General features: G+C 44.7%; 1 protein-coding gene across 2 annotated transcripts; it reads right to left on the bottom strand.

Moving 5' to 3' along the window:
• Window positions 1-1,374: 1,374 nt before the first annotated feature.
• KARS1 (lysyl-tRNA synthetase 1) lies at window positions 1,375-17,054 on the bottom strand. Of its 2 annotated transcripts, XM_045890707.3 has the most exons (15): window positions 16,917-17,053; window positions 13,382-13,561; window positions 11,600-11,759; window positions 10,467-10,632; window positions 8,268-8,361; window positions 7,511-7,697; window positions 7,299-7,424; window positions 6,083-6,202; window positions 4,945-5,107; window positions 4,663-4,836; window positions 4,422-4,507; window positions 4,007-4,092; window positions 3,051-3,177; window positions 2,188-2,331; window positions 1,375-1,661 (listed from the first exon to the last, which is right to left on the bottom strand). In XM_045890707.3, exons 2-15 carry the CDS (start codon window positions 13,525-13,527, stop codon window positions 1,563-1,565), a joined length of 1,878 nt encoding a protein of 625 aa, XP_045746663.1. In that variant the 5' UTR covers window positions 13,528-13,561; window positions 16,917-17,053; the 3' UTR covers window positions 1,375-1,562. The 2 variants fall into 2 exon arrangements, with proteins under 2 accessions (XP_045746663.1, XP_045746664.1); XM_045890708.3 differs by lacking the exon at window positions 13,382-13,561 and having other exon boundaries at window positions 16,917-17,054.
• Window positions 17,055-17,060: the final 6 nt, after the last annotated feature.

Below are 17,060 nucleotides of genomic sequence, written 5' to 3'. Positions count from 1 at the left end.
GGATGTGCCATCTGTAAGTGTTTCTTCTGAAATAGCACCTGGTCATATACCACCACTGCCAAGTGCTCCTGGAGCCTGCGTTTAAACACCAGCAAGGGGTGGAAATGCTCAACACTCTCTGAGGTTAATTCCCAGTGAGGACTCCGTGTGCTCAGATCAGTGTACCAGCTACAGAAGTGACAACTTGCTGTGAAGTAGACTCCTAAGCTGGGACACTTGCAGGTTTTGCTGAGATGCAAAACACAAGTCCTTCATGGTAGGACTCATCGATAGCTTCCCCCAGCTGCCTTGTGTGGCTGGGGGCTCCATTATAAGAGCAGGCCCTCAGCCATACCCTTGACTCATTCTTAGCCCAGGTACAATGAGCTGAAGGTAATGAGAGAAACCCAGAGTCATATTCAACATCATACTTACTGTTCCTACCCGATGTCCAATTAGGTGTAAAATCCAACGCTCAACCTTTCCTCTCAAATTGCACTTCCTGTTTGTCCCATTTCAGTAAATGACAACTCTTCAGTTGTTCAGACCCCAAACCTTAAAATCGTCTTTGAATCCTTCTGCTTACAACCCACATCCCCTCACCAGATCCTATGAACCTGAGGACCAGGCGAAGTCCAATGACATGTAAGCACCTCCGTTAGTTCAAACTGTCAGCCACCATCTCCCTTTCACTCTTGCCCTCCCCATGCTAACTACTGCAGTATTTTCAAAGCACTCTGCTCAAAACCCTCCAATGGCTTCTCATGTCACTCCTAACAAAACACACACTCAGCATGGCTTACAGGGGCCTGTGTGATCTGGCCCCTCAGGGACTTTGCTTACTCTTCTCCAGCCATACCAGACGCTTTGCTATTCCTCGAAAATGCAGTCCTCAGAGCGCCTGGCCGGCTCAGTTGGTAAAGTGCGCAGCTCTTGTTCTTGGGGCTGTGGGTTTGAGCCTCACATAGGGTGTAGAGATTACTTAAAAATAAAATCTTTTAAGAAAAACGCAGTCCTCTAGTCTGGATCACCCTTCCTTCCCCAGATGTCTCCAGATCTCTACTTAAATGTCACCTAAAAGTTTTCCCTGATCACATATTTAAAATAGCACTGTCCCCTCACCCCCCCTTTTTTTCTTAGTATGTACCAGAAATATACATTTAGTTGTTTCTTGTCTGGTTGCCCTCGACCCCTAAACAAATACAAGTTCCACAAAAGCAGGGACTTGGCTTTTGTTCACTGCTCTCCCCAACCCCCCAGCACAATACCTGACACAGAGCAGACATTAATATAAATTTGGTGAATGAATAAAGTGGTATAATCCTAAACATCCACTAGGCCAGCTGTCTGAGTAAAAGTTGATGTTCCATGGTAAACACAGTCATGAGACGCAAGTAGAGACAAACGGTTTACTTGGGAATAAGAAGTAAAAAGGAATTTTTAATTCCTCTTCTCTCTTCTGGTGCCTGAACTGAACCATGATCATCAAATGGAAAGCAACACACAAGAATTCCTCTGCAGTCCTTGAACTTGTGCAGAAATGCAGAGAGGCCTGAGTTACACGACTTGCAACGATGGTTTTTCTAGACTGAAGTGCCAGCTGTTGTGCTTTCTAAGGTATCAGCGGGGGCTCCGCTCTCTTTCTTGTCTTCAGGTTTCATGGCAGGAAACAGAAGTACTTCCTACAGGAGAGAAAATGCACTTTGAAGTAAGAAGCACGCTCTTTTCCACAGCTATCCACCCATTCCTTTTGCTTCCGGTTATTGTTGCCACCCAAATCCAGAGATCTGGGTTTTTACTTCAACTCAGTCCCTCTCAATTATAGAGGATGGAAAAGAATGAGTGAACACAGAGCTTCTCTGACAGTAGGACTTCCCTATCTATAACAATGGGAATAACAACAGTGTCAATGCCTCACAGGGCTGACTCTAAGTTACATGAGAAAACGCACGCAGAGGACTTAGTGTGTTCCTTGGATCCTCAAGAAATGCAAACGATGAGTATTTTTTCTGCATCAGGTAGAAAACCTCCCAAATCCCATCGTATCAGATGCCCTGACTGCCCTCCTGTGGAATCGTGTGTAACTGCTCTGCCCGCTCCTCCTTCCAGCCCAAAGCCCCTTCCCTTCTTTCTTTTCCAGGCCTGTCACACCCCGCCTCCGACAGCGGAGCTCCTTGGGGCAGTGCGCGATGGAGGGCTGCCACGTACCTTGATGTTATTGGAGTCTGTGAGAAACATGGTGACGCGGTCGATGCCCATGCCCCAGCCAGCCGTGGGGGGCAGCCCGTATTCCAGGGCAGTGCAGAAGTTCTCATCTATGAACATGGCCTCATCGTCGCCAGCAGCCTTGGCCTACAAGAGAACCAAACTGCGACACTGTTCCAGGCTGCGCGGTCTCTCAGGGTCTGAGTGGGCGCGTCAGCACATTCACAGGGATAACCGTTCTGGGAATGCTCTGGACACCCAGCACGTCTTGGGAATTGGTTTCCCAGGAACTTCAGGATGGAGCTATTTCTTTCAAAGACCAGGTCAGGGGCAGTAAGCCCCACTTCAGAACACATGAGACTTTCTCTGGGAAATGGAAACACCTCCAACTGCCCCAGGCTCTGTGAGTCCAGTGAGACTGATTTTTGGAGACTGAGGATTCCCAGGAGTCTTTCCCTCATTTCCTGAAACTACCCATCTGGGGCAGTGCTGGTGCGGGCAGCCGGTGGGGGCTTTGTCTCCATTAATCTATCTGCCTCTCACCCCAAAGCCATCTTAATATATGTACCATTTAAGAAAAATGATGTTCTCGTGAGGCAAATGTATCTTCAAGGCAAGCATCACACTCCCCACACCGATACGATCGTGCCTAAGCTCCTCTATGTGGAAATTCTAGAGCCCAAACCAGCCAAGTTCTCCATCTTGAACTGTGACTTCCTCCCGTGAAGCCCGTGGCTTTCCCCTTCGTTTCTGCTGAAGCCACAAAGAGATGCAGAGAATGACAGAGACCAGGGTTCAGGCCAACACTGTCTAGCGAGTGTGCACATGAGGGAACGGCTACCTCTGTCCCCCACCCCCTTCCTGACCTTGGCCTGTTCTTCAAACAGCTGCCGCTGCCGCACAGGGTCGTTGAGCTCGGTATAGGCATTGCAGATTTCCTTCTTCATGACAAACAGCTCAAAGCGCTCAGTCAGACCCTCTTTAGAGCGGTGCCTGCGGACAAGAGACCAAAGGGGAGGCTGAAGACACAGGTTCACTAATAACATCTGCTACAAACACAAGAGTTCCTGAATTCCAGTTGATTCCTAAGTGTTGCGAATTGAGACCTGAGGCCCGGATGCATTCTAGCACCAAATCATTTGGTACAGTGGTGAGGAGGGTGAGAAACATGGAAGCTTCAATCATCTTCCCAACACACCTGCGTGGAAGATGGGTGCACTGAACCATACCTCCTGTATTCCTGCCCTTCTGTGCCCTGTCATGCGGACTCCGGGCTGCCCATTAGCACTTGCTTTGGCCATGGGGACAGCAGAAGCTTGATAGGTGTTTGCACCCTGGGGCTTATTCTTCTGGAACCTGGCCACTATGTAAGGAAGCCCAGGCTACGCTGCCAGACAGAGGCTACATAAAGAAGCTCTGGAGGACGAGAACCCATGTGGAGAAGACACAAGGTGCCTGAGTTCCCAGTTACAGCCACTTGAGTTACCCTAGCTACCACTTTGTATAGCAGAAAGACTACCAAATGAACCCACAAACTTTTTTTTTTTTTAAATTTATTTGCGAGAGAGAGAATGAGAGACAGAGAGCACGAGACGGGGGAGGGTCAGAGGGAGAAGCAGACCCCCCGCTGAGCAGGGAGCCCGATGCGGGGCTCGATCCCAGGACTCCAGGATCATGACCTGAGCCGAAGGCAGTCGCTTAACCGACTGAGCCACCCAGGCGCTCCCGAACCCACAAACTTTTGAGAATTGTTGATTTGTGCCACTAAATTCTGAAGCTGTTACACAGTAATAGGTAACTGAAATACCCTATTTCATCTTACCATTTAGCCAAAGGGCTCATTATCTGCGGGTGATCACAGATGAATGTAGGATTGATGCATGTCGTTTCTAGGAACTCCCCGACAAGCTTAAGGAAAAAGGAAAGCAGAGCTAGAGATCCTTTCTGAATGGCATTTTGACTGTCCCAGTCTTGGTGGAGGACTCCTACCCACTATCTGCTGCTACTGGGATTTATCCTAAGCCTCTCCATGGCTGGTCAGGTTTAACTCAGATTACACAGCTACTGGGCAGAGTTAGTACCAAGAGTTCAAAACTTGTTAATTCTCTTTTCTCTCTCCTGAGGGCTCCTAAGAGGCTGTAGAAGTTAGTGATGCACAGTGGAGTTCACCTTCATAGGGAGCAGGGGGCTGGTTACCACGGGATGAGGGCAAGTACTTGAAGAGCATGGTCGGTCACCTTATCAAGGAGCCTGGCTGTGGTCCGAGGTGGAGGGCATTCAACAGCTCTTGCCACACAGATGTCATCAAGAATTTTGCGAGTTTCTGTAATATAAACGTGCAAGTTAGGACAGATGACATTATACTACCCCAATAAAGTATATAAAAAAGAATAGTGTGGGAAATTCTAGCCCTGACCTCATCTAATTCAGGGCCGAACAGGAAGGAGGGCCGTTCTGTGGAGGCGTGCATCACTTTACCTTCAGTTTCAAAGAGCCTGGTTTCTGGCAGCTTCACCCCCAAGGCCGTTTCAAGCGCTTCTACCATGCTGATTCTCCGGAAAGGGGGGGTGAAGTCAATCTCACAGGCTTCGCCCTCTGGGCCGTCTGGATGGTAGGTGACCTTGTAACTGCCTGTAATGTGCTTCACCATCCCTGGGAAAGAAATCTGTCGTTTAAAGAGGACCCACAAGTAGTCCTCCTGAAAGCAGCAAATCAGCCCTTCAGACATGTGTGAAAGACAAAGGAAACAGGAGAGGTCACCTGAAATCATCTTCTCTGTGATTTCCATGAGATCATGATAATCTGCATAGGCCATGTAGAATTCACAGGTGGTGAACTCAGGATTGTGAGTCAAATCAATTCCTTCATTCCGGAACTGGCGTCCAATTTCATAAACCCGGTCAATGCCACCAACCACCAGTATCTAGTAACACATGGCCAAGGTCATGGCAGCTAATTTTAATGTCTCTGGAAAGTTTGTCTACAAAAGTTAATTTAGTTTTCATAGCTCACCCATGTTTTGAGGTCTCCACCCAAATGCTGAGTACCCTAGTCTCTTTAGACCTTTGTAGTGGACAGTCATCATTCATTTTGGTTGCTCAGGACCTCTGAATACTCCTCCTCTGTTGGGAAAGTACTTCCTCTTGTGAGTGTGAGCCTCCCCAAGAAGTCTCTCTTGGGGTTAGGATGCAGGCATGTAACCCAAGCTCTCCACCAGTCAGACACACCCATGCAACTTTTGAAAGCTACTGAAAAAAGATGTATTACAGAAGTCCTAATGGCAATGACCTGTGCCTAGAGCCAGGGTTATGAGCTATGTTAGCTGTCCCTAGTGGGAAAGATCCAGGTTCTCCATGGGAATGCCCAGACAGGCCTGAGAATCATTTCCTAGTCCTGTGGTCTCCAAGCCTGAATCTCTGGTCCTCCCAGCTCCTGAGAATTGTGAGCTTCCTTATGCATTTGAACACATTCTTCTTGTGCTTAAACTAGTTGTAACAGTTTCTGTTGTCTATAAGAATTTTAAGTGACAGGCTTCAGTATTTACTCTGGCCATTTATAATGTTTATTATCAAGTTCTGGGCAGAGATCAAGCTTTTATATAAAAGAATAAAATCAGATTTAATCCAAGGAGAACTATAAACTTAAAATATGAGAACCAAAGCAGGTTAGGAGGAGCTGTACACCTAGGAAAGACAATCTCTTTGCCCTCTGACCTGCAATGCTCTACTGATCTTGTAGAGAACTTCTGGGAGTGTAACACTCACAGGCCTGGCAGATTAGAATACTCTCCTGGCTGTTGTACCCTCACTGTTCCTCTTATTTCTAATTGCACCTACCTAGCCAGTGGATTTCTAGCCTTCTGCTTCTCTAAGGAACAGGGCATCCTCTTACTGATTACCTTATGGTAGAGTTCTGGAGCAATTCTCATGTATAAATTCATGTCCAGCTCATTGTGGTAGGTGATGAAAGGCTTGGCCACAGCTCCTCCTGGGATGACGTTCATCATGGGAGTTTCAATCTAAACAACAGGGAGAAACATTTAATCTTCAGACAGAGGTCCTCAAAACAGAGGCCTTGGGGCTAACTCAGGTTTTGCATGGCTATGTTCTAAGCCTGTTATATCCCCAAGTGAAAGTTAAGTCTAATAGTCATGTGCAGGTGCTTGACAAAAAAGTAGACATGACCTAATTTTCTAGAAGCATCTGAATTTCTATTAATACCAAACACCATTAATATAGTGCCATAATTTTTCACAAGCTATAAATTAAATTTTTTTCAAAGATTTTATTTATTTGAGAGAGCGAGCGAGAGAGCAAGCACAAGCAGCAGGGAGAGGGAGAAGCAGGCTCCCCGCTGAGCAGGGAGCCCGACGTGGGACTCGATCCCAGGACCTGGGGATCATGACCTGAGCCAAAGGAAGATGCTTAACTGAGCCACCCCATAAATTAAATTTTTAATAAACACTGTAAGTTGGAATGCTTATATCCTTTGACTTAGTTATTATAGACATGCAAAAGACTCCAGAATATATTGGGGGGGGGGAGAACATCAGGTCCATCAGAATACATAGTGTGACCTCATTTATGTTTAAAGCAAAAAATAAAACCCTTCTAAAACATTTGCACACATACCTCATCTGCAACAAACTCAGGTATATAGGTATATATGCACAGCAAGTGATGTGGGAGGATACATATCAAACTCAAATTTGGGGAAGGTAGTTGGGAGATATGAAAGGAGACTTTCAGTTTTGTTTCAGTTTCTTTGAATTTGTTTTACAATAACATGCATTTACTTTTCTTATACAATTAAAACCTATTTTTTTTTTTAATGCTACAAAAAAGCAAAATGAGTTGATAACACACTGAACATGGTGGCATCATTAGTGTGTGGACGGCCCTATATTTTGTCCATTATCTCAGAATTCAGGTCCTGCCTTCTTAATCAGGGCACTAAAAAAACAAGGTGGAACAAAGACACTAGGAAGAAAGGGGTCTTTTCATTGAACATGAACAATATGGACACAGGACATGGAAAAGGGAAGAGAAAGAATAGTCAGAGGCAGACATAACAAGGCAGCTAGCTCATCGTGTCAGGTAAGAATTCTCCCTCACCTCTAGGAATCCCAACTCATCCAAGAAACTCCTTATATATGTGATGATCTTAGAGCGGATGATAAATTTCTGCCTCACAAAGTCATTCAGGATCAAGTCCAAGTATCTCTGACGATACCGTGTTTCCTAAACCAAAAGTAACAGACAGAAATCACTGCTAAGTCTGATCCAATGCCACGATAAATCACAGTGAGGAGGCCACAAGAGCTTACCTTGTCTTTGAGGCCAAAGTGGAGATGAGGTAACATATGTAAGCAAGGAGACAGCAGTGTGATCTCATAGGGAATGATGCTCAGCTCACCCTTCTTGGTTTTCCCAGGATTCCCCTGAACTCCAATTATGTCTCCCCGACGCAGTTTGTTATTGATGTGAATAAATTCTTCTTCTGATTTGTAATTCCTGTAAGTAAAATGTACTTCGGTATACAATATTCCAAATTAAACTGACCACTGGTTTAGTTTTTTTTTTTTTTTTAAGATATTATTTACTTATTTTTAGAGAGAGAGCACACGGGGGGGGGGGGGACGGGGAGAAGAAGAGAGGGAATTTCAAGTAGACTCGTGCTGAGCACAGAGCCCCATGCAGGGCTCTATCTCATGACCTGAGCTAAAATCAACAGTTGGATGCTTAACTGACCCCACCTCCCGACTGGTTTAGTTTTTAAAACTGACCTCTGGAATCCTCACCAAACTGCTGATGCCTAGTTAGTGTGCGCCCGAGAAGAATCTTATATTCTTCTGTCAACTGCTCAAGTGTTATCCTCCACCTGTAACTGCTGCACAACCCGAGAGCAGTTGTTATTCTCTAGGTGACCAGATGGCCTTTTTATTCTCTATTCAGCCTTAATCAACCCTACCCAACTTTTTAACTTTAAATACAACAGGAAAGGGAGAGCACATGGGCCTTTGTCCTCAACCATGTTGCTCTGGGCCAATCTAGAAAGGCCTGCAATGGGTTATCTCTACATACCTGGAATTGGCCATGACTTGCAACTTGACCCCCTCTCCTCTAAGGTCATAGAAGATGAGCTTTCCCCCAGAAGCTCTTTTGGCGTGTATCCTACCTAGAAAAAGAATAACAAAAATACTGACCAACAGAACCAGAAGCCATTTCGTGCTATCAGTGCGAGAAAAGTTCCCTCTGCATTGTTTATGTCTGGGTACAATGTCCTATGACCACAGACCAGAACAATTTGATTTTAGCCTGAGAGTTCAGCCCAGTTTTTTTCCTCATTAAATCAGTTAAAAATGTGCAGGAAGACCTGACTCCTGGAAGATGGCTGTGTCGGTGGCAGCATAGTTTTTGGATCTAACTCAATGCTCACATAAAAATAGAAAGCACAACTAGACAGGCAAGGCCAAAAAGCTATGGATAAAATTTACAACAAAATGATGTGGGAAGATATGCCCAGGAATCCCCAAATACAAGCCATGGGGTAAACCACAAGAACCCTAAGACCTCCATACAGGAAAAAGCTGTAGGCAGCAATGAGGTATCTGATGGGTCTGAGAACTGGAAATTTCCAAAATGGCCATAGATAGTCACTGGAAAATGTGGCAGCTAACTGGAGGATGGCAGCTAAACCCAGAAGGGGATGTGCCACTGCCACATGGGTGAGCATAGGGGGCTGGGGCTGCATAAGGTCTAAACGAGCTGACGCCCCTCAGGGTAGCCCCAGGAATCTGTTAAATTTAACAGCCGGGGCTCCCTTCCAGGGCAAGGCCCACAAAACTGGAAAAGACCAGGAAAACACAGATAAAGGAAAGAGAAGGTCCAACAAAAGTGAGGAAGGGGAAGAGAGCCTGGAAATCTCAGGAAGCAAGCTGCTTTACTTCTGAACACTGAACAAAGCAATAGAAGAGCGAGCTCAGTGAAGCTGGAAAAGCTATCTAAACTAAGCTTCCTTTTAACATTCAGGAAAACTAATTTCACATAAAAATAAGCAAGATATAAGCATTGAGGTCAAATATCAGTTATTAAATAAAAAAGCACTCAGGACAGACACGCTCAGAAAAAAAAACAATTCTATTTCATAGTGAGCTGAAAGACATTAAGAAAATGACATGAAACAAAAAACCCCACAATTAGAATCATTGAAAAACTAAGAAATGAAGTGACACATGAAAAACTCAGAAATAAAGTAAAAAATCATTTCAGAAATGAAGACTAAACTAGAAAAAAATACGAGTGAATATAATAATGCTTTAAAAGAAACCAAGTGGGGAAGAAGAATAAAATTTAAGTCAAAGTATAAAGAAAGAGATAAAAAGGGTTTGAGAAAAAGTGACAAATACTGAAAAGAAGGGAAGATCCAACATATGGATACAAGGAGTCCCAAAAGAAAACCAAAGCAAGAAACAGAACACACAAAAAATTATATTCAAGAAAAATTTCCTGGAAGACTTGAAAATACATATTTGAAGGGCACACTGTGTACCTGAGAAGACGGACTCAGAACGAGTAACATCAAGACACTTTTTTTTAAAAAAAGATTTTATTTACTTATTTCACAGAGAGAGACACAGCCAGAGAGGGAGCACGAGCAGGGGGCTCAATCCCAGGACCCTGAGATCATGACCGGAGCCGAAACTAAGAGTCAGACAATCAACTGACTGAGCCACCCAGGCACCCAAAGACTTTTTTTTTAGCGTAACCTCTATGCCCAAAGTGGGGCTTGAACTCACAACCCCAAGATCAAGAGTCGCATGCTCTATGGACTGAGCCTGCCAGGCGCCCCAGATTTTTTTTTTTAAATAAAGGAAAAGATCCCATGTAAGATATTAGAACTGCAAGATAACCATGTTCTAGAAATACAGCCTCAGTGCAAAACATCCTTAGGCCACAGGTGGGAATTTTTAGGAGCGTGCGGCCATGGCTCCCACTGGTAAAAGTCCTCCTAAAGGACTATGAACTAGCAGCAGCATCAGCTCAGGAGTTCCCCTCAGAGAATGCCCTTTCCTCTGCAGTGTCACCTCATCCGGAATACAATCTCATGTTTTAGGGCTGTTCTACCTCTTTGTGTGAATGAAATCGATCAGCCCTGTCCCTTGTTAAGTAGTAGCCTCAGACACAGACTACTTGAAAGCAAGACCAGCTCAGACCTTCCTTTGTGCTCCTGTAGAGGCCTGTGCTGGGGGAGCACAGCAAACTGCCAGGGAGTCCTCCTACCTGCCACCTTCAAGGTGATGTCAGTCAGGTGGTCCCCAGGCTGCAGGTGACTGTATTCTTGGATGAAATGCGTGAGCGAGATGTCAACATGGAACTTGTGTGGGTACGGGTCTTCCCCATTGATCTTCAGCTGGTGGATTGCTTGGCTGCGGATCTTGAAGTATTGCTATTGGGGGAAGGGGGAGGAAAGCCTTTGAGAAGTTGAACCTGATCAGACCATTGGCCCAAGTAGCAGAGTACTGTATTCTGCCCCAGAGTGACTCTAATACGTTGAGGTTTCCTTAACTGGGCCCTCCACACCTTTGAAATCCCAGGATTTGATATGGAGTGAGATGTGCACTTAAACTACGCATGGTGGCCAAATTCATAGGTGGAAATGAAGGCCAGAACTCTGAAATGCAAGATTCAGTAAAAAGAAAAATTGGAATTCTACGTAAAATAAGTTTAATTTATACAGGTGGCCTTGGTTAGCACTTTTGTGGACACATCTGCATGGTGAGTTACTTATCTTTTTTCCTACTTTCCTACCTCTGGCTACACATCAGACTTTTCCCCCAAGATTGCCCTCTGGGGCCTGGAGGATGTAAAAAGGGAATATTCTAAAGCGGGTCAGCACACCTTTCCTGATGCAACCACTCAACTCTGCTGCTGTTACGTGAAAGCACCCTTACACCTATGTAAACAACTGGGCATGGCTGTGCTCCAATACTATTTTATTTTCAAAACCAGGGAGGAGGGATGAGATGAAAGACAAGGGAAAGTGGATCTGGCCAACAGACTACAGTTTGCTAACCTCTGGTCCAAGGTAAACCCTAGCCAATCTTTAGGGAGATACCTTTTCTGGATTTGCTGTAAGGCTCAGCTAGTTTCAGGGGAGATTAATCAGTCACTTGGAAGTCCTGGATTCTCCCAAATGGCTGTTGAGAGTTGATTAGGAAAATGCTCATGGCCTGTGCCTTTCACCAGATGGAGTAGCAGCCTACCCCCAGCCCCCATCCATTTAGAGCAACCCAGGGCTGACGGCGTGTTCCAGTTCCTATTTATCTTCTTAGTCACCGGTCCCAAGGAATTGGCCTTAAGCCTCATCAGAAGCTTCCCCATGCCCAGCCAGAGTGGTGGTCCAGGGGACTCACATTTGGGTCCAGACTCTCCTCCTCAGCACCCACACCATTGTCAGTGGTGTGGCTGGTGGCAGCAGCTGTGGCCTGGCTTAGCTGTTTTTCACTGAGCTCCTTCTGCTTGGCCTCCTTCTCTGCTATTTTCTTCTCGGCTTTCAGGCGTCTCTTTAGCTCACTGTTGGGAAGATGCAAATGTTCAATGTGACAGTTGCCTGAATAGTATTCTGCTATGTTCTGCCCCACAACCACTTATCAAAAATATGAACAGCCTGGGGGGAAATGCTCTTGCCTGGTTCTACACCCCTACTTCTAGTCTCTTAGTCAACTCTACAGGTGAATTAAGACAAAGGAAAAGTAAGCTTAGGATAAATATGTAAAAAGTCTTTCTCAGCCTTGGCTTTCCAGTGTGAGATCCCAACTAAATCAAGATACCCCAGGACAAAGAAAAACCAAAACAGGCAACATCTCCAGCTCTGTCTGCCATACCTCTCTACAGCTCTCCAAGGGTTAGTTTGGGGTAGGACAGGGTGGGGGAGAGGTGGCTCTTAAGAGTTCAAGGAGACACATCACTGACAATCTTTCCCTCAGCATTGGTCAATACATTGACAATGGCCCTCAGTATTGGTCTGCCTACTGGAGCTTGACTTTGACAACAAACTGGGCAGAACAGTGTATAAACCAGCATAGAGTAGGGCATAATATAACATCTTTAGAGTCAGACTGCCTGGGACTAAATTCTGACACAGCTGTCTAGCAATTGTAAGACATTGGATGAGTGACTTCTCCCCATCTATAAATGGAAATAACAGAAGACACTCCCCTCCCCAAATACTATGAGGACCGAGATGACCCTGCCCTTAGCATTTAGTAAACACGCAAATGTGAGCTATCCTAGGTATCTTTCCCTATCTTAAACACTTCATTCTCTGCACCCAGGACAGAAATCTTAGATTTGGATACATTTCTGGTCCCTCACTACCTACACTCTGATCTGAAATCTTGGTATCTGAACCCAGAAACCAAACAGATTTGCATAGAGGATATCCTCAGTATTCAAATAGAATTGATCATTCAATCAAACCACCAATGTTTTATCAAGTATTCTTAATAAAAACCATGGCAAATGATACCAAGTCATGCTTGCATATTATCTGGCTTTTGGGCAAATTCTTAATTTTCAGTATGAATTTAGAGTAAGTCAATTAAAAAAAATTAACTGATGATTTGAAATAATCATTTTTAAGTAAGAAGACTGACTCTGAGGGCTTTAAAGTAGGTGTCTCTGGATGTAATCTGTCTTGTAACAGTTGTGAAGACAAACATTCCAGAACTGTATGATAGGCCTATTGTGCTGTATGTAACTCAGTCAGTAGGCACTGGAGCCCATTTGTTTTTTCCTAGCATTAACATAAAAAAACCTGTTTTTTTCCATTCAACTAGGTGTTGTTCTTTAAATCAAATTAATCCTAAGGAAAAATCCAAAAAGGTCCTAGAGATAGAACAAAGACTAGAAACCAAATTAACCTCATGAGCAAACCAAGTCCAGAAAGACAAGAAAGGGAAAATAACGTTTGTTCTCAACACTGTTCTAGTATAAGATGTACAAGTAACCTCAAGGATCTACAGTGAGAATCTGAATTTATTAAAAAAAAATGAGAAACAACTATTGGTTTTCATAGTGGAGCTCTGTTTCCTTAGCAACAAGTCCAAAGACTTAGCCAGAGGCTTAATGGGTAAGGACCTAAGTAAGGGAAGGATTTTTGCTCCCATAGCAACAACGAAGGTAAGGGCACCAACCTTCTTTTATCAGAAAGTGGCTTGTCCTTGTGAAGCGCTGTGAAAGGAGCAAGTTGATACAGTCGCAGCTCCCTCTGCCCCCACTGTGCCCAGGAGGTTTGGCGCAGGGACCCCCTAACAAGCCTTACAGCAGCTTGCGTCAACATGGCAGAACACCCCGGAACTAAAGATTACCACCACCTAACAGGAAACAGAGATGTGGTGTCAGATGGGACAAAACAGTATATATACACCCAACCAGCACTCCTACTCTTATGGGTGTGGGGCAGGGGGAGGTTGCACAACCTTTAAGTGTTCCGCCGAAGACCCTCTTAACTGACAACAACCCTGTAACACTCACTATACTGCAACTCTGACAATGTTCTGTCCTTGCTATGGTAAAAAAGGTACATATCTGGGTCAAAACTCAAGAGCAAGGCAATCAACAGTTTATAGGTAGAAATGATCACAACGATCCAGAAAATAGGGAGACAGGACCAGAAGCAGTGTTTCTGAAGCCCCTGACCTGTGGCTTCTCTCTTGGAGATTAAATACCTGGCCACAAAGATGGCAATGGGAAGCATATGAAATATCACTGTCAATTGCAAACCCTAGATGAAGCTAAAAGCAAGCCACACAAAAGCACCTGAGTCAAAGATAAGATTTGTTTGAGCTCTAGGAACAAAGAGGAAAGTAGAATTTGAGGAAGGATCCTGGACTACATTAATGTGACCTTTCATTTGGGAATGAGTCACTTGGCAGGCAGCCCATCTGTTTTTAAACTTGTTGAAAATAACTGGCATAACACGGTGCTCACTAAAGATGCAGACTGAGGAAGTCCCAAGAAGAATTAAGATACAGAAGGAAATGTTAATCATTAAAAAAATTATTTTAGCCCCTTGGTCACTAGAGGAATATACATCAACAGCATATTTTTTAAAGACAATGTGAGGAGGTAAGGTGCAGGCAGTATAAAGAGCATGGGCTGTGGAGTTCTGGACTTGGTTTTATTTTTATTTTATTTTATTTTTTAAAAGATTTTATTTATTTATTTGACAGAGAGAGACACAGCGAGAGAGGGAACACAAGCAGGGGGAGTGGGAGAGGGAGAAGCAGGCTCCCCGCAGAGCAGGGAACCCAATGCGGGACTCGATCCCAGGACCCTGGGATCATGACCTGAGCTGAAGGCAGTCGCTTAACCAACTGAGCCACCCAGGCATCCTGGACTTGGTTTTAGATCTCTGCTCCAGAGCCTGAATCAGTGACAGACCACATTTTAGGTATGCACACTTTAGCAATGTGTATTTAGTCACTCAGAGCCTGTTTATTAATTTGAAAAATGGACATTAATACTTTCCTTGCCAGGTTATTCTTTTTTTTTTTTTTTTTAAGATTTTATTTATTTGCAAGAGAGAGAATGAGAGACAGAGAGCATGAGAGGGAAGAGGGTCAGAGGGAGAAGCAGACCCCCTGCTGAGCAGGGAGCCCGATGTGGGACTCGATCCCGGGACTCCAGGATCATGACCTGAGCCGAAGGCAGTCGCTTAACCAACTGAGCCACCCAGGCGCCCCTTCTTTGCCAGGTTATTCTTGAGATTAGAAAGTTTATATAGTTCTAGCATAGTGTCTGACACATAAAACCTGCTTTTAAAAAGTGGTAGCTGTAATTAATCTAGAGGAAGTCAGTAGAAAGGAATTAGCCAAATTCCTCCTAAGCAAGGAGGCATTTATGACTTAAAAACCTTAAATTCAATTACAGTTGACCTTTAAACAACATGGGTTTTAACTGTGCAGGATCCATTTATATGCAGATTTTGTGGGGGAATAAATACAGTATAGCACTGTAAATGCATTTTCTCTTATGATTTTTTTTAAAAAAGATTTTATTTATTTATTTGACAGAGAGAGACACAGCGAGAGAGGGAACACAAGCAGGGGAAGTGGGAGAGGGAGAAGCAGACTCCCCTTGGAGCAGGGAGCCCGATCTGGGGCTCAATCCCAGGACCCTGAGACCTTGACCTGAACTGAAGGCAGACACTTAACAACTGGGCCACCCAGGTGCCCCATCTTATGATTCTCTTAAAAATTTTTGTTGCTTGGGCGCCTGGGTGGCTCAGTTGGTTAAGCAACTGCCTTCAGCTCAGGTCATGATCCCAGGGTCCTGGGATCGAGTCCCACATCGGGCTCCCTGCTCTGCAGGAAGCCTGCTTCTCCCTCTCCCACTCCCCCTGATTGTGTTCCCTCTCTCGCTGTGTCTCTCTCTGTCAAATAAATAAATAAAATCTTTAAAAAAAATTTTTTTTGTTGCTTTACTGTAAGAATACAGTATATATGTAACATACAAAATACATGTTAATCAACTGTTTATGGTATTGATAAGCTTCCAGTCAACAGTTGGTTATTCAGTTTTGGGGGAGTCCAAAGTTACACTTGAACTTTCCATTATATGGGGGATGGTGCCCCTAACCTCTGAGTTACTCAAGGGTCAACTATACTGATGTAACAGATCAAAGTCTAAGCGATTTTCCCAAAGGCATAAGTCCAAGACTAGAGTCTAAACACAGAGATGCATCAGATACTCTCCGAAGGACAACATAGTGGGTGCTATCAAACATCAACTCAGACGTTTCCTTTCTCATTTTTTAAAGAATATTTGAAGCATAAATCCAGGGACACAAAGGAAAATCAATTTTTACTGGTTAAGTGTCTATTCTATCCGGGTTCAGCAAAAGAACTGAGCCCCAGTGCACTGAGGCAGCCATTATTTGTAATGAATTAACTTTTCTCCTAGGCATCTGGAATGGCACTAGTTACGCACTATCCTTGGGAGTACTGAGAAAACAAATCATTGCCTGTGTTCTGTGCTGCAACTGGAGAACCCTAGTTGAGAGGGAATATATTATATATGCCCAGGAATACAAGACATAACCAATTAACGGAAGGCTAATCTTGATATATTTGTATTTATCTTCACCCTCCAAGGATTTGGGCTGGTTAACAAAGATCTATCCAGCAGTGCTCTAAAGCGCAGCTTTAGTGTAACGGCTGAAACAGACAGACTCTACTGTTAGACTTCGGTCATTCACTCAATACTCACAGATCCTTTAAATAACCCATACAGATAGGTGCACAATAGTTTTAGAAAGGATCCATCTAATACGTAAGATTCAGAATAGCCGGGGTGAGGCCGAGGAAAATTTGAAGGTCTTTCCGAAAAGCTCGGGTATGTAACATTTCTCCAAAGGGTAGCGAGGCGTGGCTCAATAAGGAAAGAACGCATTTTTTCAGAGGGAGGGAAGGAAAGGAGTAAGCTTCGCTTTCCTCTAGTCAATTCTCCTTTCTCCAGGAATACGACCACAGGACTCCGCCAGAGCCGGGACCCGAGGCAACCTGGGGGATGTAGTTTCGGGGCGTAGCGGTTACGTCCCGGCGTGGCTGTACCCACGAGAACCGGCAGGAAGGCTCCAGGCAAAGCCGCCTCGGCCGGAGCCTCGACGCGCTTCCTAGCCTGGCCTGTCCGGCCACAAAGACCTTAATAACTTGCGGCGACACTTACTTTTTGCTCAGTTTTGGCTCGCTGCCGTCCACTTTGACCTCAGCCCCGTGCACCGCAGCCATCTTTCCCGAAGGCCCGACCTAAAAGGGACGAGGGTCGCTTAGTAATTTCCAGGTCACGGCCGGAAGCTCCGCCTCTTCCGAG

The sequence above is a fragment of the Mirounga angustirostris genome, unplaced genomic scaffold (genome assembly GCF_029215605.1).
Source record: "Mirounga angustirostris isolate CCGP_5_RB_7025 unplaced genomic scaffold, mMirAng1.0.hap1 SCAF_16, whole genome shotgun sequence".
NCBI classification, from domain to species: Eukaryota; Metazoa; Chordata; class Mammalia; order Carnivora; family Phocidae; genus Mirounga; species Mirounga angustirostris.
This window is presented reverse-complemented; position numbering and strand designations above follow the sequence as displayed.